The 21380-nt window shown below is 30.1% G+C and overlaps 1 protein-coding gene across 1 annotated transcript in view; it reads left to right on the top strand.

Annotated features, from left to right (window-relative positions):
- LOC121132118 (GTP-binding protein Di-Ras2) overlaps window positions 1-21380 on the top strand; it is a 225033-nt gene that overhangs the window by 22250 nt on the left and 181403 nt on the right. Inside the window, exon 2 of the mRNA XM_071888394.1 lies at window positions 7557-7775. Within this exon, the coding sequence (XP_071744495.1) occupies window positions 7567-7775 (209 nt within the window). The 5' untranslated portion in view covers window positions 7557-7566. The remainder of the gene's footprint in view (window positions 1-7556; window positions 7776-21380) is intronic.

The following is a 21380-nucleotide window of genomic DNA, read 5'->3' as shown; positions in this document are numbered from 1 at the left end:
ACTAGAACTTTTTTTTTCGATACATCTGTAATCGTTTTTATCCTACAAAATAATCGATATTGGTCCCAAAAATCAATATCACTAGAGTCCTAGTATAAAGTTTATATGTACATAAGTATAAAAGGTGTAGCAATATATATTATTTTATTAGAATACTTCGCAATCAAGCTGACCAACTGGTAACAAGGTGGACGGGGTTTTATTCTAGAGCCCAGATTCTAATGTCTTTTGTTTTTTAAATTAGAGTAATGAGGAACATGCAATTGCCGTCAAAAATAAATATTCCCAAAAAATGATTTGACTGATTATTTTATATATTTCATCTAATTTCAATCAAGCTTCCAAGTTTTTATTTAGTTTAGAATGTTTTTGTGATTCCATTTTTGAAATTAAACTATTTATTTATGAATAATTGTGTAACGAATTTATCCAATTCAAATAATTAAATGGACCAGCAAAAATTTATACTCTCAAATATATTCGCATGATAAAGATATATTCCGCAATCATCGGTCTTCTTTACAAGTTTACTTCAACTACTATTTTAATAACCAATTTTTTAAACTATACAACACTTTAAACAACCAAAGATCATTTTGAATTGGACCGGGTGACATAAATTTTATTCCCTGTTTTGTAATACTACAAAGAAATATTATTGAGAGTATTATAATTCATTATAATAATCCCTTGGAATTAATAATTTTGGTGGTAAAATTGATTACTTCTTTTGGCTTATCTATAATGCAATAACCTATTTCATATTTTACAATTCTAGGCCCATAATTAGTTGGGTCCATCGTATGCCACATTTTTTGGAATCTTTTAAAGAGTAGAACCTCTGGTAAAGAGGTATCTCCCATACGTGATTTCCCCCAAGAACTTGATGCTTCTTTGATAGTAATATTTGATTATTACCAGATAATCTTTTATAATTCAAAATGAAGATATACGAAAAATCTAAAGGCCATTCGTGATCGAGGCAATTAATCTTAAGTTAATTTGGGTACAAATACGCCTTTAAGATATTACTAATATTGAGATCATCTTCATCTCTTTGAATCTAGATACTTACAATACTTTTCTTGAAAAAAATTTAATCTTATTCATCTTTTTTTTTGTTTTTAAATACTCTAGGAAACAAATATTCTTTCTATCTTTCATCTTCAAATTAGTATCCATGATTTTATAGAAGGAAAATGGGAAAATACAAGAACATTTCACGGAACATTGTAATTCACATTTTAAATATTTTTTTCTCAAAACTGCAATTAAATCATCTTTAAAAAGTTAAAAAAACAAAAGAACTGTATAACTGTTAATTGTTTCACGATAGTTAAAGAAGAAGACACTTTTTCAAAAAAAATTAGTAAATTTAAAATCATGAAGACAATTAAGCCACTTGTAATCATTGTTCAACCTTTGGCAATTATATTTTTTTATCAATAAGAACGGATTTTGCTCCTGCAGTTTGGACATTTAAAAAATAATAAGAAACCCACTACAACACAGGTTTAATAATAATGACAACACCTAAGGAAAAGAAAATTCATTCTTCAGATTACTGATTCAAAAAAAAAAAAGGAAAAAAAAAAGAAGGACAAAGTAAAAATCAAGCACTATTTACATCACTGTAAATTAAGTTAAGTTTCAAATTCTAAATTTTATTATATCTTGGAATTGACAAAGAAATATTATCCTTTATGAAAATAGAACTTTTCGAAAGTAAAGTAAAGAAATAGAAACGTACACATGTGAATTACGTGCTTATATCAAATTTTATTTTCAAGTATTATGAATGAATTAGAACATACTTTATCACTATATTCAATCATTTGATATAAAACATATTTTCTAAAAATGATATCCAACATAAATTTTGATCAACTATTAATCATTAATACATATTAAACTTTGAAAAGAAGACTTTATTTTGTTTGAATATTTTTTTTTTTTTACAACTGTTTTAACAAAAAGATAAGTTTTTTTTTGCGTTAACAATATATACCTCAAGTTCTTTTATTTAACATTTCTCCATATATATATATAAAAGATGTCGAATATGTACCTTTTTTTATTTTTCAACTTCTCTGGGCTACATAAAAACTAAATTTGACTCATATTGTATAGGAGGCCCCGTATAGAGGGATTTCAAATACTGCAGATTTCCCATTAAGCGGTGTTTGGAGTTATTCTGACATATAAAGTAGCAGGGTATATTCCCCTCATATCCCTTTTTTTAATATAATGATAATAAAGCAGTAATTGTAGATGTTTCTAAGCTCCTAACTATACAACAACAACAAAAAAAAAAGAATAAAGAAAAAATAGTAAAAAGTAATTTACCATTTTACAGGTTTTAGTAATAACAATGTCCCCTTACAACGCGAATTCTTTAATTCTCGAAAAACTAGGATAAATGAATTTTACATATTCAAATATAAAGTTTCCTTCTTTTTTTCTGCATAAAGATTTAAAGAATAAAATCACCAAAACTGTGTGTTAGTGACCATTCTTTTTATAACGTGGTTAGTGAACTGGATTGAAGAGGAACCTAAAAAATAAAACGTATTTATTTACAAGAAAAATATTTCTATGATTATAATAATTATGTCGATATAATTTTGTATCATTTTTAAACTATTTTATCTATTTTACACTCGCAATATCAATTAAAATCCGATGGAAAATATGAAAAAAAAAAAAAACCTTTTTAAAAAATATTATGAACTACATGAGTTAGGGGTTTCAATATAATTTCTTATTCGTATCTTATATATACAAAAATAAACTTTTGAATTATCGTCCTCCTCCTCCTCCTCTGTTTTTTTCTGCCTAGCAACAGTTTTTGTTCTTTAATCTACTATTGAAAATTAGAAAGGAAGGGGAGATTGCATTAGCCAGTTAATTCGTCTTGGATTGCTGCAATTCAAATGAACACTAATGATAATTTAATATGTTCAATAAAACCAAGTAGTGACACTGTATTACTAATTTGACATCTTACTTTGGTAATATTTTTGAAGTACATATGGCCCATAAACATTCTATTGAAGCATTGGATATTATGCAGGATACTAAACTATTTGGAGGTAAAGTAATTTTAAAGTTTTTATATAGTTGGTGCATATATTATGAGATCTTTACATTAGGCAACTTAGAAGTAGGTTAGTTTATTGACATGCAGTAGAACAGGGTTTAATTTGCAAAGGTTATTATAATAAACTTTTCATTTGTGATATAAAAAAAAACATCAACAAAGAAAATCCAAAAAATTATCAATCATAAATTTGGATTAGCTACATACTGAGAGGATTGTTACATAGCTATCTGCTGATTGTTTACAGTTACTGATTATTTGGTATCTTTACAATTTGTTGGGTTGTATTCAAAGCATGCGTAATTGTGGGAGTATCGCCGTACAAAATACCTGTTTAGGAGTAATTATGACGAATATAACTTTATTTTGATATCAAACCGAGGAAGGTACCAATTTTTTTTTTTTTTTTTTTTTTTTTTTGCACTCTTGGGTTTTTAAATTATTGTTCTGGAATAAATTATGTACTTTTACATTCGATTCAAACAGACAAACATAGGTTATGAATAACCTTATTTATTTGAATTTTTAAATTCTTTAGCCACCAGTATTTGTGTCCAAATACGTCTCCCCATGTGTCTGTGGAACAGACAGACTCATCCTAGTAGTAAATACATATATTTTCTAATTTGTTCATCTTATTATTTAAATTTATAATCATATATTAATAACTTTATGTGAACTTTGGGAATCAAATTAGTGCCGGTTAGTTTACAATGAGGTTGCGAATATTATATAAATAATTGCTATAATATTATAATTTTGTAGGTATATTGAAAAAAGAAAAAAAAGAAGGAAAATTCAAGAAATGAAAGGGGAAAACAAAGAAACGACTTTTAAACAAGATGCTTAATTAATTAACCAAATTTCGAAAAACGAAAAAGAATCTAATTATACAAATAACTCCTAAATAAGGCATTTTCGAAATAAATATGGAATGTAATCAGATTTACTGTTTCAAGAACATACTGAAAAGTAGGGACGATAAAATGTAGATTAAAAAGAATATGATGCATATTTATAAATATCGGAGTGTTCACCGATGAAGGCTAAATAAATTTTTCATATTTAGAATACTTTTCAATTTGAAGAAAATTACTTTTAAATTTTAATCAAATAATTACTTGAATATTTGCTCACGTTATTACCTTAAATTTACGACATAATCTTTCATTCGAAAAGAAACCGGGGAAAAGGCTCAAAATCAGTTGTTAGTTTATCTCATTCTGGACCAATTATTTCCAACTATAGAATTATTATCCTGTAGTTTTGAGAATTGTTCAGAGATAACAAAGAGCTCATTTTCAGACAACCAATCAACGTTCATACATGGATTCGGAGAAAAGAAGCAGATATCTCGACGCCTGACAACAAAATACTCGTGTTGTCGCGATACACATATATTTGTGTACAGGTTCCGGTACTGAAATAGGTATATGTATTTGGATAATTTTCGGCCCAATTTTTTGATGCCGTTGTGGAACTACTGATACGAGTTCCAATATCAGTTTCGTATAGTATTTTGGAATATCTTTCTCTGTTAAAAAAAAATTACGTAGTAATGGTATGTATGTATCATTAACTATTTCATCTAATATAGAGACTCTCAACAGGCTGTACTCGAGTCATCTCCTTGAAGGTCGAATGAGAAGATAACCTTCCAGGAATAAATACGCCATGCAGTTTACAAGAAATTTCTTAATACCCTTCCCGTCACTCATATTGTTAGGGTTACTTGATAGATCCTCAATAGATCTATTTGTCCTCTAGTTAAGACCCTTTTCCAGATAATGAGTATGCAAACGATCAAGGGTACTTTTGGACATTCCCATGAAGAAAGAAAAAGTGATTTGATACCCATGCATGAGATGCTTCCCTTCAATAAAGAGCTTTATCCTCTCGTCTTTTCCATCGATTTAAGAAAAATGTTCAAGAGCACACATTTCAAGATAATCTATGGAAATTGTCACCATTTCCAATGACTGACTGATCCCTACGAAATGTAACTTCTTGGGGGAAAAACACTTAGAGCATGGACCTCTCTTTTCACACGGTTCTTGAGCCCCTAATTTATAATTGCATCCCATTTTGCAAAAATTAAGGGCCATCTCTTGCTCTTCCTTGTCCACACAACGAAATGTCACGTAATGATGAAAAGGTTGAATATCAAATCGGAAGGCGGAAAAAATGTTGATGGACATAACTTATAATGTTTGGAAACTTAATAACAATGGTGTCTAATCACTTAATAATAATAAGTAATAACTAATAGTGTATAATACAAAGATAATCCTACATAGAATTAAATTATTATGTAGATAATTGGACATTATTTCGAATATTAAATATCAAATCTGATTTTTTAAAGACATGTTTATCTAAATGCAAATAAAACAGTAGTTATGTTAATATAAAATCCATCGTGGAAAATGGATCCATTAAAATCATGCTGCAGAGCAGGAATAAAGCTTTGCAATTACAATATAGGACAATCAAAAAACAAACAAAACTTTCAAAACATACTACAACTAGTCGATAATTGTCTCAGCAGCTGTGGTACAAAATTAACGAAAATTAGGGTTCCAAAGCGAGATGCCCACAGCACGAACAATGTTACACACTTTCACTCTTCTGTTATCCATCACCATATCATGGATTTTATCGATGATTTCTGGAGAAGTAACCTAAACAAGGCTTCCAGAACGTTCAGCGTTATCTGTGTCCGTATGACCAATCCGAAAATTTTGAAACCCTGATAAACTGTTCTAATCGAAGGTTCAGAGTCCCCTTAATGTTTATTAACCTTCTTTTAGTCTCCTGATGCGTTTTTCCTTTAGTAAAGTAATGTTTAATCGACACACGAAATTCATTTCGTTCATTTTTTGAAAATCACTCCACTTACTCGATTCAAATGAATTCTAAACCGAATGATATAGATCGATCTGGCTCAAAGTTGGTTGTATTCTTTTAATAGATTTGCAAGTATTGCGAAAATTACTTAACAAATACTCTGTAAATTAAAAATATTTTATTGTAAATTAGAGTTTAAATTTTTTATGCTAAAAATACATTGTTTTGTTGCATTTTTTCATCAAAATTTGAAAATTGACGTTTGATGAATAAAAGAGAAAATATTGAAAAAAGTTCCAATTATTCAGAAAGAAACAAATATATCAGTTAAACATAAATTTATATGCAAACGTTTTCTACTCAAATTTTAACAAACTTAGTGTTTATCTACGAATCCAAAAACAGTTTTTGTTTTTTGGGTATTAAAAAAAAGGAAAATAAATAAATAAATATGCAACCCGTTTTAGCCTGACCAGATTCAAAAGAGGCGCCCTTGCAAAATTTGAGCCTCTTAGGTTCAACGGTGTGGACAAGGATAAAGTATATACACACAACATTTTTATTTTATATATACACATGTTACTCCACGAATATTGATGCTAAAGAGCTAAAATTGTTGCTATCGATTTTGATGTTATGTAAAAAATCTAAATGGTGCGTTTTCTTCAAATCGAGTAATTCAAACCGGATTTATACTAAAACAAACAACATTTTTAAGACCTTTACAAAAATCGCCAATAGTTACTTACTTAATCAGCACCAAGCATTAAAAAAGACATCTTGTTAATGAAATGTTACTTTTTTTAATAAAATATATTTTGTAAATATATTCTTCTAAAATATCTCAATTAAATAAAATATTAATTCATTTATTCAGAGTTAATTTATTGAGGATGCATTATTAGTTATCGAGAGATATTCACATATACTCGACGCCCCTAGAGGACAAAAAAGTCATCACTAATCCAATATTCATCAAAATGCTAATTTCTTCATCCTTAGGGACTCAGAGCTGGATTGAGTTAGAGATTCAAAATTTGATTTATAAACTGGTCTACTGTCACAATAACACAGTAATATCACATACTAGCCACATTTGTTTCCTCATAAACGTTTATCGTGGAATGACACATATATGTTAATATGATAAATGAATCTATATCGATATAGGGTATTTACCATTTACAAGTCTAGGATAATCCTGCAGGTTGTGTCAATATTTTGGCCAGTGTAGTCTTAGGACCGTTCTTATGAGTACTAGAACTGATTAGAAAAAGGAGAAATATAGTTGAATGACGCCATCAAGGAGCAAACTTTATTAGTTTTTAGGACTTAGCTGAACCAGACGGGACTCTAGTATTCAGTCCTAAATAAGGATCAACACAACATTATGCTAGAGTATCGCTTTAAATGCTTCACTATCACGGCAATACTATAGTACCAGGATACCGAACAAAACTACTTCACATTTTCATTTGATGTTTCTTTATATGTACAATATACTCACTATTTAAAAATGATTAAGGAAAGTCTACTCTCCCTATTTTTTTTAGTAGATGTTGACGAATTTATTAATTACTCCACTCACCTCAAATTTTACTTAATTTAGGAGTTTGAATATGTCGGATAGACTTCGTTTGGTCGTGATGGGGGATACCTACGTTGGAAAATCCTCGGTTATCAAACGATTCCTCTTTGGAACATTTCCAGATAAATATATATCTACTGTAGAGGATTTATACAGTCGGGACTTTGAACTTGCGGATACGACGCTTAAAATTGATATCTTGGATACCTCAGGAGATACTCAATTCCCAGCCATGAGAAGGTAAGCCTAAAATCTTTTTATCTTTTTTTTATGCGTGATAAATTAATTTTATAAGTAATTAAGTTTCCATATAATAAAATAATATCTAAGAAAATGCACAAATTAAGTTTATAGTTTTTTAAATGCAAAAAGGGATGAGACATTCTTAACACTACTTAATTTTTTTAAGTAGTTGACATAATTATTCATGTGAAGTGACAGGCACAAATACTGTTTTTTAAATCAATAAAGGTTTGTATTTAAACTATTAAAAATATCTACTGTGTATGACCTCTAAAATAAGGTTCTAAAACAATTGGCCCAAAACATTTTTGCCAAATTACTTTTTTGCGAAAAATAAAATACTATTAGAAACACTCTCACTCATCAATTAGTGTTTTGCTGGTTTGAAATTTTCAAAATGCTTTGAACGCAAATCACTCAAAATTTAATCTTGTAATTGTTGCCATCTAATTTCCCGTTATTCAAGAATTTCAAATTGGTGCGATTAATTCAAATAGGATAATTGGAAGCAACTCTGAGACCGTTTATGGAAGGCTAAATTTTTTCCTTAAATTGATGAAGATCACTTTTACTTTATAAATTCATGCCTTTTTCTCTAAAAAGTGATTTTCTTATATACTCGAATGACGTAACTTGTACTCCCAGGTTTCCCCAACCCCTCGATTTTAAATCTCCTTAAACACTCAATCTTTTCAAAATGTATCGTCAGTGAATAAGCTTTCATTTTGTTATGGTCGTAGCTTTTGGCTACAGTTTTCAAACCCTTATAGAAGTGGAATGTAGTAACAGTTTTATATCAATGTAATAAACTGTTTATGATGTGCTTAATTAGAGCATAAATTATTGTTATAAGGTTAATCATCATTATATTAGAGGATTGGATCTGATTGAAAATATTGATACAATGTTATCAGGTTAGCTTAACAGACTCTTAATGACTTATGGTATTAAGAAATTGAACATACTTGTACTTATATATATTTTTAATTTTTTTTTCTTAAATTGTGCAATAGATACCAACTATTATGAAATGTATATTTTGTTTTCTTAAATATATTTTTATCAACATTAATTTACGTACATTTATCACTTTGTTACTTTTATTGCATCAGGCAACCTTCCATGCAAAAAAGGAACAAGAAAAAAAGCCCAAAATGAGTTGGTAGTTAGTCAAATAAATAAATCATACCAACTGCTATATATTTCTGAAGTACTCTCATACTAAATTTGTTATATTATTTGTTTACAGTTATTTACATGAACCACATATATATATATAGATTTCAAAATATTAAAATCCTATTGTTGTTCGATACTGTACTATAACATTATTTAATGTCTAAGAGCCAGCTACAAAAGATTTTACCCCATAAAGGTTTGACCCCCTGACATTACTTATGTCACCTAGAACATTGTTTTTCTTTGTTAGCCTAGCCCCCACCCTAGGTGTTTCTGGCTTCCAGGTTTCCAGAAAACATCCTCTGGACAGTATATTTAACACCATAAGATACATGAACAAAACTTGCACCAATGTCAGGTTATCATAAAAAACCGAGATTGACAAAAATCTCCGACGGAAAAGTAAGGTCAGACCCTTCACCACTTCTCCAAGAAATGTTGCACTAATGGTTTATGTTACCCCATAAAACTTGGACAAAACTTGCATCAGTACTACTATCAGTGCCTGGATATCATAAAAGCCAAAACTGTAAAAAAAAAAAAAATCCGTCGGAAAAGTGAGGTCAGACCCTCCAAAACGAAAATGGTAACAAAAGGAAACTACTTGTTTATTATGATACATATATAACAAATGATTATCTCATAACTGAGGCTGCAAGATTATTTGTGGTACTACTATTTGTAATTATTGCAGTCTTTTGTACTTAAAGCACAAATAGTAGGCTAAATCAATCAATTCGATCTTTGAAAGTTTACTTCACTTGAAACAGTTATGCTAAAATGAAATTGAATCTAATATTCCACGAAACCTATAATTCTTTTAATATACATTGTAAAAACAATTGATAAAAATGTGCAGTATCATTAAACAAAAATAAATAATGCCCTTGGTACTTCATCGTTCATAATTTTCCTACGAAGTCTTACAGTGAAGGCACACAATAAATAAGTTATATTAAAAGGTAAAACTAATCAATTTCTATTCTTCATATTTTATCAATTATCTTTTAAATGGTTGAGTTCTATCAGCTTTCTCACATCATTGGATAAATAAAAAAGTATTAGTAGTTTATAACATTCTTGCCATTTTGGGACTTTTATAAAGGGCCTTGCAATATATTCTTGTATATAAAATAAAACATATAAAATTTAACATTTTGACATCTTTAACCCTTTATGACCTAATGTGCCAAATGTGGTACATTTGGAAAATTACTGTGGATGCATCTGCTAGAAACAAATACACTTTTACAGCAACACTGATAATATGTATTGCGCAAAAACACGCATGGTGTTGCAGTTACATCTAAAAACTAATGGATAACAACATCGTTGATGTCAATATTGTGCAGCGCTTGATTTGCTGATTTGATTCTGCAAATTCATAAGGATATTTTTAATGCAATACTACATTATCAGTATGACTATAATTCCTTCCTATATCTTTGCTAGATACGGAATGGGATATGTGTTTATTTCCTTCAACACATAGCTGATCACAGCTAATTGAATGAAACGTCATGATAGCTATGCTGCTATCCACATTGTCAGGGATTTTTTTTACAATACAGCATGACTTAATTATGAAAATGGAAATCTGCCATATCTCGAATTGAGATGTTTAGTAAGTCTAATTTCATACTTCTTTTAAATTGTTGATATAATTGCATTCCCAAGTAGAATCAAATGAGTTTGAAAAGACAAAACTTAATTGAAAAACAACACATTAAAAATTTTAGAAATTTAACCACAGCAAACACTTGGTTTTTTAAATTCATATATAAACTTTTAATTTGGAAAAAACTTTTTTTCCTTGAGCTGAAGTACAAACAGGGAACACAACTAATAATCTTGATCATATGTCTGAATTTTTTGTTAGACTATTATAATTTTGTCATAATAATATGAACTGAAAGAAAAAATGGAAATTAGTTGCGTTCCAAAAAGAGTTTCAGTTATTTGGGTGGAAAATAATGCTCAATTTTGGTTCATACTTAAAAACGATGCAAGTATAATACAACTTTCTTAACATATTAAAGATAGTAATTAAGTTTAGTCATAAATAATAACATTAAAAAATCAAAAATAAAATATTTTCATCAATTGTATAATAGCTATCAAAGACAACACACAAGAAGTTTCAAATATAAATTTTACTTTTTAAAAATTGTAAATTTTAGCAAAGTATAGAGAAAAGAATCAGAAGCTCATTTTCTGAAGACAATAAATTTAAATAATTTTACACTATCCTTTTAAATAGTATCAAGCTTATTATAAACTGATAATATACTTTTTCAGGATCTTTAATCATAGGATTCTGTTACGTCATATCCGTTAATTTAAATTTCTAAATTTGTAGATCAAATTTGAAGTTTACCATGAAATGAATTATTTACCTTCTTGTAATGAATTACTTTGATTCATGATCTTAAGTCTTAAATTTTCTTACTTTTTTATGTCAAAATATAAAGAATATAAATGAAGATCAAAGATATAATGTTATACATGTATTTGCACAAGAAATACAAGAACAAAATATATTGTTTAGAACATAAAAAGTTGAAGCTAGACACTCTGGATTCAAATCATCGTGAATATTCTTCTAGTTTGAAGTCAGTGTATTTCCTTTGTTTAAAAAATAATCACCTCCTTTATCATATATCCGCCTATTTCCGTACGCATGTGCTTATAGTAATAACCCTTCCTCGAACCCCTCTTCTTCGTAGATATATGTCTTAGTGACTTGCATATTCTTTGGTCAATCCCTCGTATTATGTAAGTTAGTAAAACTCGTGTCCTATTAATATTGGAGTTAGAAAGGCCATTCCAATGAGGTATCATTTTGGTATTTTTCATAGTACCTAGTGCGTATTACAAACAAGTAAATTGACATCAACGTATTCTTATAAATAATAATGAAGTAACATGGCGTATTTCATTTTATAATCTTTTAGGACTATTTAGTGCTTACACATTTGTAGTTGTAAGCATCAAGCAGGGTATTTCTTACTTTTTTTTGAGCAAATTGGTCATCCTACAAAATGATTTCGAAAAAGTTCCCTAAAAGTATTAATGAGATGCTACATCAAATTCAAAATCTAATTTGTCATAAAGTTTTACCTACGAAAAGATGTCAATATTTTTTATAATCAATTTTCATAGTTATTCAATTATAGATATAATACATAACTCTAATGGACAGGTATATTTTATGTATGCAGGTATATAGCCATATTAGTAGGTATAACCAGCTTTTCATTTGATCAAAAGAAAGTGTCAAGCTATTTTTTTTTTTTTAAGAAAATATATTATTGATCACGGTACCATGTAAATATATTATATGTGAGTATATTAGAACGGTTGAATTTTCCACTTTTTTGAAATTGATTATGGCTAGTGCGACTACGGTTGTTATTTAGTATCAAAATTACCTATGCAAAATTGCCTTATCCTACGAGGTTATCTTTAGGTCGTTCATCTTGATCAAATTATAAAAATTTTCATGAAATACTTTTGATTGACATTTTTCAACCTAGAAAAAGTGTAAAAAAGGTTTTTTTTGTAATGTTGTCCTATGAAATCAAAAAATGGAAAAAAGTTAGGGAAACTTGATGATCGGCGTATAGCACGCATTCTTTTTTTTTACATTTTTAGATAAGAAAAATCCAAACTTTCTCATATTATATTCTCTTTTTTTCTCCATAGGGTAGCATTGAAAAAAACAAAACACATTGAAAGTTTATATAGGCTAGAATAATGAATAATTATAATGATAATGAAAAACCAGGGGTACAAGCATAGTGTGGAAGCTATATTCCTGCAACAACACATCATTTTTGGAAAAGACAATAACACAAGTTTTATATAGGGGGAACGTGAATTCATCATGAAACAAGAATAAATCGTTTTAAAATATAACAGAGAAAACAGCTGTAAACTTTTGAATAAGGATTCGTGATTTATAGTAAATCACTTAAATCTAAATATGACGTTAAAAAAAAAAAGATATCACCAAAAGCTTGGACCAGTTCACCCTTTTTCTGTTCTTTCGTTCATTTTCTGAAAATTTTCTGTTTTCCGTTCATTTTTGAACTCCTAAACGAAAAACATGGAAGTATAAAGTTTTGTAGGAACGATAAAAACTAATGTTCCCACGACATGGGTCGTACTCTTCATTCAGCGGGATGATTAAGCGTTTATGAACTTTGTTTTAAAAATGTAGATATATACTTCCCTTTATCTTTTTTTTTCTTTGGTATGACATGCTAGGCTTTAGGTACACACACTCGTTACAAAACCTCGTATGAAGTCACAATCATTATTTTTATTAATCATAATTAATATTAATTATTTGTCATTATTATACCAATTACACTACCCAACAAAACCACGCTTTTTTTTATGCACAAGATCAGCATATGCTCAACTTAGTACAGTCTGATCCCCTGATTCCAAATATGGGCGTATTTGTTTCTCTCATACCCTCGTGGCCTTCCGAAAAATGTAAACATTTTTTTGCTATTTTTGGCTATTTTTATGATTCAAAGCTGTTTTAGGCCCTCGGAGTTGAAGACAGGGATAAATTATGTTGTTATTTTTCAAAGTTGACTGCTCAAAAAATTGAAAACCATTTCTAAAATATCTGCATCCTACTTTTAGGTCGAGTTATCTTTGTTTAAAATGGAAAATAGGTAATTTTTGGTCAGAGGTTCATAGCTTCAAGACGAATAGATTTATAAAGCTTCATTTGATAGCTGAAAGTAGGAACTTAAATTTTTACAAAAGAGCCTCCCCACACACGCTCTACATCGTTGTCAATTTAAAATAAGGCCACGGGTATATTTCAAGGAAAAAACTAATTTATGAATTGATCTCATAATAAAAGTCAATAAGTATTCGTATATCGTAGCTAGAAGAGATACAAACAAAGACAAATAAGAAGAAGAAAGATAGAAACAAAGAGAGAGAAAAGAAACAACATCTGCTCCAAGGACTCCCTTTAATGTCTTCGGATGGAATCCCTTACTCACTACGGGTATGCAAGGAGTCCTCTTGTCTCCATGAAGCTTGAAATAGTTTATTTATACAGTTTGAGACATGGGGATTAATGTTATAACAAATTGTAAAATATATTTTTTCTTCTTCTACTTTTTCCTTTTCTCTCTCTTTGTTTCTATCTATTTTCTTCTATAATGTTTTTGTACCCCTGTTTTGCTATTGGACAGTGTTATCAAGAAAACAAATATCAGCTTAATATAAAAATAATCGTATAACGACATCTCAGAAACAATAAAAAAATGAACGGACAATGTAAACGCCATTTCATATTTCTGTTCAACCTCCAAGCAAAGTTCCTGGGGGGTTTATGTTAACATATCATTAGACTTTGATCCCCTTTGTATTTGTACCACAGCTGATGATATACTGATTACATTGTATTGAATGTACTCAGTTAGCCTGGCCTTAAGGTTTTAAAGTTTTTAGCAGAAGTAGACGAGATTCAAGCCATAAAATACACTCGATATTGAATGTCCTCTTTCAATAGCAGTAACTTGTATGTTTGTAGAACTATAAAAAGTAAATAATCTTTAGTTCCACTGAAGATAAACTATAAAAAGACAATTAATTTTGGATATATGAAACATTATTGCTTGGAAAAACGACTTAAAACTTTTGAATGTGAAAGGACTCTCATAAAGGCCATCCAAGAAGGTCTTCCATCAGAAGTACAAATAGAAGAGAATAAGGAGGTAGTATTAGTAGAAGACAAAAAAGAAGAGAAGTCTTCCAGAGTAAACACTGATCCGGTAAGTGATGATGTAGAAAATGTGCATACTGATAATTTGGAGAAGATAAACGAATGTTCTCTTTCATAAAATTATAAGACGCATGATGGATAAAGTAGAAAGCAAAAAAAAAAAAAAAATCAAAGCCTCATTTGGATGTCCATACAATTTTGGAAAGTTGTACTTGTGCTTCTTCTGTGGGAAAAAAGAAGTAAACCGGATACAAATCTTTCCCCTGTTAGAGAGAAGAAATAATCAAATATATCTGAGTCTGGTGATTCTTGATAGTTGGTGGACCACTCTTGTTATCCTTTTATTTATTTTTTACATTATTATAAAATGTAGCTATCAAAAAAAAAAAAAGAAGATATGGACCCAAATTGTGGACTTCTTTACTAATAAAATTTCCAAAGAACAAAAATTGAATATGGGCCTCAATAGAATAATTTCTTTAAATACGAGAGGGGGTAAAAATGGAAGATCTACAGATGTAGTAATGAATCACCAGATGTTAATTGATCCTCACATCGTTTGTCTTCAGGATATTAAATCAGAAATCTCTTCTTCTTGCTATAATAACCGTCCCATTTGCTTACCTAAAAAATTTCATTGTTTCTTTAGCGGAAATGGATCTAATTTTGACTCTTATTTCAAAGAAAATCAAAAATGTTTCCTGTGTTAAAGAGTTCTCCTACAAAAGTAATTGGCATAAAATTCGAACTTCTTTAAATGTGATGAGTTTCATTCTAATAAATCCCTACAGGCCGAATGAAAAATCTACTTCCTTTTTTCAAACAATTTTTAATAACCATATAAAGGATTCCACTCCATTGCTGCTAATTGGAGATTTTAATGTTGATCTCCATATTTGATTAACACTATCCAAACCTTACTGATCTACAAAATATAATTCTTAAGTTTAATCATGTTGACTTGACAAAAAAAATCAGGCCGGAAGAAAGTATTTCTTGGAGGAGAAGGAATCAGTCTTTCAGAATTGACATGGCTTTGATTTCTCCTTTCTTAACTCATATGGTATAAAAAGTATTTTTAAACCTGAACTTTCCTCTGATCATAAGTTGATTTGTATGGAATTACACAGACCTTATAAAACTTCTCAATTAAGGATACCAAAATGGCTGATAGAAGACGATAAATAAAAATGAAATTTAAAAAAAAGAATTGCTAGAAGGTTTTAATGACTCGTTTTCCTAAAACCAAGTAACACAAAAGCTCATGGAAATAATTTATTCAACGACTTTACGGTTTCTTTTTAGAAAATAGGAAGGATACAATGTCATACGCCAGTCAAGTGGATAATGTTCTCAATAATGGGTCAATTTTTGCACGCACGTATTTTGCAGATTCTCTAAAAAAATTTATAACTGCAGAAATTGTTGAGGCTAAAATGAAAGAAGAAAGTTAAGTTAGAAGGCTTAAGAAATTTTTTAAGAGAGACATATTTTCCGCCCCCGGTGTTAAAAAAATTTAGTCATTAAAACTAAACCGGTAAATGTTTTGGACTACTTTCATTCCCATTTCCAAAACATTGTTGTCACAAAAATAGGCCACTTTCCGAAAAGAGAGGTAATTTCCACTGTTCAAGGGAAATATTTCTTCTCCAAAACATGATATCTAAATTTATAGGGAAGTATTATAAGGATGATAAAGCCTATCGTCCAAATGGAGTCTCAACTAAAGTTTATTCGAATTTTAGCGATGAAGTCGTTCCATGTATTTTAAAAATTGGACGGTCTATGGAAAAGTTTGGACGACTACCCAACTCACAGACAAAAGGAAGAATTGCAATGATTAAAAAAAAGATATGGGACAAACTGTAGCCATTGGAGACCAATTACTGTTCTCAATGAATCATATAGGATTCTCTCTGGAGTATTGGCTAAACAGATGCAACCAATTCTCAACAAAAAAGTTGGGATTGTACAAAAATGATTTTAAAAGAATAGGAAAATTCCCGATGTTTCACACAATATTCAAGGTGCAATTGACACAGTGGATAATAGAAGAAGTTTGGAGCAATAATAGCAAAAGACTTGAGCAAAGCTTTCGACTCTATTCCACATAGGCAAGTTCTTAGATCTGTAAAAAAATTTCTTCCAAAACGTTTTTTTATAACCTCGTACGTGCCTTACTTATATAACGACACTTCAAAAATCTAATTGGATGGACTAGAAACCCAGGCAATCATCTTAGAAAAGGCTGTCGGAAGTTATAAAGTTAGATGAATGGTGGAAATTTTGGGTATAAAATGGAGTTTGGGGCTCAGCTCAGATAATAATTTAGATGCTCAGCTTTGCATTTAGAAATGACTCAACCATTGATATAATTCGGCAAAATATAAATAAAAAAATATTTTTTTTAATTTAAAGGACCCCTCAATTTCAGAAGAACACGCAATCACACAAGATATTTTAACAGTTCCTAATTTAAATTCGGGATATTTTCTGAGCGAGGTAGAATAAGTTTTCCATTTGTTAATTCTTCAAAATATTATTCAACGCCATGCCCATGGCACGTTAAGATGGTCCCCCTAAACTTTGATGCAGCTGTGAATGGACTCTGGGAGCTACATAGTAAGCGTTTGGGCCTCCTTATGGGTTGAAGAAGAAAAAAAGTGTCTTCTCGAGGGTAATAAATGATGATAAAAAGTTTACCGTGCAGTTACAAATCTCCACAGATTGTATTAAATATATTAGGCCCCGCAAGGACTGTGGAAAACTATATAAAAACACACTTCATGCGTTTGTGGACTGCCCTGCCATCTATATCCTAAAATATTTTGTATCTATAAATCTAAAAGGGCTGACGAATGGGGAAGAAAAATATGTTAAAGGTCTTGTTCTTTTTGGAATTTCAAAGAAGAAGGGATGAACTTCTGAGGTAACAAGGGCTCTGGACTTTGCAATTCTTAATTGTAAAGCCATCATTGCCAGCCAACTAACTAATTATCAACCTATTCGGGAGAATGTGTTGAGAGGTATCATCTTGGCAGCTTCAACCCGATATGTCTCTCTCACAATGAAAATTCTTAATCAGGATGTGAGTCATGGAATGTTGCAGGGGAAGAAATCCAGTACCTTCCATCAACTTCACAGAATCATTTAAGTAATTTGAAGAGGGTGTTAAGAAATTTTTACACATATTTATCATAATTGTTAATTTGCATGTTTATCGTTTTTTTTTTAAAGATTGATTTTTAGAATATTAATTGAAATTCTACCCCGGAGCATTAAGTATAAACTATAATGTTTATTTATGTACTTTGTACGCAATTACTCCGGTTTATTTATATATGTATGTTCAATAAATATATAAACCAAATAAAGAATGTTGAAAAAAAAGAAAGGCATAGCGGAAATACAAATGGGAAGAATGTAAGTAAGATTCTAGTGAATCGTAGGCAAGATGTTTCCCTTGATTATTTATAAAACAGACGTATAATTTACTTGGTTTATTCAATTGAACTTCCATTGACTTTACATAATCAAATAAATATTGTAGAAAGGCTTTTAAAGCATTTTTAATAAATATTTATTGTGTTGAATCATTTGTTTTGGCTTTTTTGTTTAGTCTGTTTACTCTTGCTGCCTTTTTGCTTAGTTTATTTACCGTTCTTGCTTTTTTGTTTGGTTTTTAATGTTGTTGTTAGTTTTTTTAAAGATTTATTTTGTAGAATATTTATTGAAATTGTAACTTAAAGCAATACAAATAAACTTTAATGTTTATTTATGAACATGTTACGCAATTTTTCCTGTTTCTTTCTATATAAAAAATACAGAATTATATTTAAAAAAAAAACAATTTTGAGGTTGGAAATATACTACGTAATAATTTCTAATTAAAATATACTTTTTAAGAAAAATTTAGCAATATTTCACTTCCTATGTAGTTTTGAAATATCTTTTAGCAGCACCAACACTTCCAAGAAAGGGGCACAATTTCAAATCCAGAATTTACCAATCTATTTGATATATTCCCGAAAACGCTTTGTGTTCTTGTTTCTGATTGAACAAACGGTATTGTATAAGGTTTTTCATTCGAATCTAAGCCAATTAACTATCTTTATATACATACCAAGTCCATAGGTAGTTTATATTTTTGTTGCATTCTGCGCTAGTAAATTTTTCACTGGGAAATCAATAAAAAAAGACTAGCCCTGTTCGCTAGTGGTTAATTTTAATGACATTTAAGCCCTTCCTATAGCCCGCCTATGTATAGTGTGACGTTTGGGGTAGAGTCAAAACCATAAACAGGTGTCATTACCATTAATTTTTCATCTCTAGTTAATTTTTTTAGCTGTAGTTCATGGGTCAGCTAATGAATTACAAACGAAGTACGCCAACATCACAAACCTTTTAGAATAATGTGATCAGAACAGTATGAAACCAACAACCCTGTGTGCATGGGTTTTGTACTAAAATTCATTAGAAATTTTTGCCATTAGCATTCACCATCTTCAGTGATGCTAATCGGTTGTATTTGTTTAGTTCACTCGTGTTTTTTTTTTTTTTGGGGGAGAGGGGGATTTGGTAACCTGAAGAATTAATTTTCTATTCCTAAGATGCTATGGATAATAATTGTATATAATATATGTTGTCCTTCCTATTTCCGGAATGGGATTTGTATTTGTTTTCTTCGACTTACGGCTGCTCATGTCAAATAAAGCTAAATTTCAGACTGATCTGTTCGACCATTTTGGATTCCATGTATTGGTCGTTAATTATGACTGTAGACTATATTGCAGTACAGTGAATCTCGTTCCAGGTCCTGCTCAGTCCTAAAATTTTATAAGTTTCGATCCTTTATAATGTCACTCGAATGTATTTATTCTTTTTTTAATCAGTTCTAGTATTGATATTCCTAAGGATATACTACGAGTATCATCATTGGAGTAATTCTTGTCTATGTCTTTATTTATTTATTTTTCCTTCTCATTAGAGCTATGCTTGTAGATGATCTAATGAAACTTTATGACAACTAAGCTGCTATGATCTAAAATATTCTTCTAACTATTAGGGTTACTATGTTCATTTTTGTTTTTTGTTTTTCATATATCCAAAATACTACGGTCCATCTCCACTTTGATAACCTCTATCACTGATTAGATAAAACATGACCAAACGAGAAGGAGATGAAAATTGGTATGATAATGGATGAGGGAGTGGCTATTTTAATTTTCTCCCTGAACATATTTTTTCTTATTGTTATAAGATGTTATTCATATTCTTGAAGCAAGAACAATAAGTATAAAATAATTACTGGTGCGTTAAAGGTGAATAGTGTCTATGAGGAATTGTTGTTGAGTTATAAGTTTAAGTCTTTATTGGTCTCGGAGTATAATTGAGGATCGACATCCGAGCAATTCCTGTCAATAGCATTGCTAGATAAGGAGTAGGGTGTGTGATGATTCCCTTTATCTCATAGCTGCTTGCAGATAATTTAAGAAATCCTCATGACAGCTATGCTGCTCTCCTCAAAAACTTTTTTCAAATTGTCCGGATGACCACGTTAATTTTTGGTTTATTTTATTTAAAAAATCAGCAGATTAAGGCAAGTTGTACATTTTAATTTTCCAAAATCAAAACGAATTATGTATTTCGTATATTATTTTTCAAGGATAATCCAAAAATGAAGTTTTTAGAAGGATTAGACAGCTCTTAGCTACATCAATTTTAGTTTGAAAGTATGTTAATTAGTGTTATTTATATGTATTTTCTCAGATAGACTTTATAATACACTTATTACCATACAATTGAATAAAAAGCGAATAATTAAAAATAAAATAGTTTTAATTTATGCATGAACACTTTCAAGTTCCTCAGGTACTGCTGTGACTAGTTTTTTACAATTATCCTCCTGCTAGTCTCTCGAGCCTTACTCCTTCCATTGCCAATTTTTATACACTTTCAACGCTCTGTGTATGGCAAGGCCATTTGGGTATCTTCATAGAGGTATCGGTGAAATTTCTCACCTCTAAAGTGCTTAGAATTTGGGGGAAGAGTGGTACTGATACATTTTCTGACCCGCATATTAAATCACTAATCCTGGAAGGATGAAAGTTGATTTAGAGGTGTTCTTTTGGTATTGACAGAGTCCTGCACCTGAATGTCTTGGTTCCTTTCTCCCTAAAAGACAAGATTCACTCAACACCTTTAATTCTCTCCTCCTCATCCTAAGAGAACAACATTGTCTGGATGGGTGATTCACTTCGCAAATATAAAGTAGATCTTTTCTCAGTAGACATCAAAATGTCCACCACTTCCTACCTCTGGGACTTGAGGCAGTCCAGTAGAAATAAAGTGTACCTATGCCCTTGAATCCAGGAGTGATTGACCTTCACTTTGAACAAAAGTGGGTAATTTACACCAATGATTAATTCAACAACAAATTGCAGATTTCCCAGGGAACATAAAAATTTAAAGGGATAGCCATATTGGAACAACATGGGATGTTTATTTTTGAAGATGAAGATTATATTTAATTGATGAAAAATGGTCACCCGTATCCGAGTTGGATACCATGCCACCTCTAGTTTTTGTTATACAGAATGGGCCCTAGAATTTTGGTTCCTATAAGTGAGATGTCACTACATCGTTATAAGTAGGTTATGCAGTAG

The sequence above is a fragment of the Lepeophtheirus salmonis genome, chromosome 1 (genome assembly GCF_016086655.4).
Source record: "Lepeophtheirus salmonis chromosome 1, UVic_Lsal_1.4, whole genome shotgun sequence".
Taxonomy (NCBI): Eukaryota; Metazoa; Arthropoda; class Copepoda; order Siphonostomatoida; family Caligidae; genus Lepeophtheirus; species Lepeophtheirus salmonis.
The sequence above is the reverse complement of the archived record's forward strand: the minus strand, read 5'-3'. Positions and strand labels throughout refer to the sequence as shown.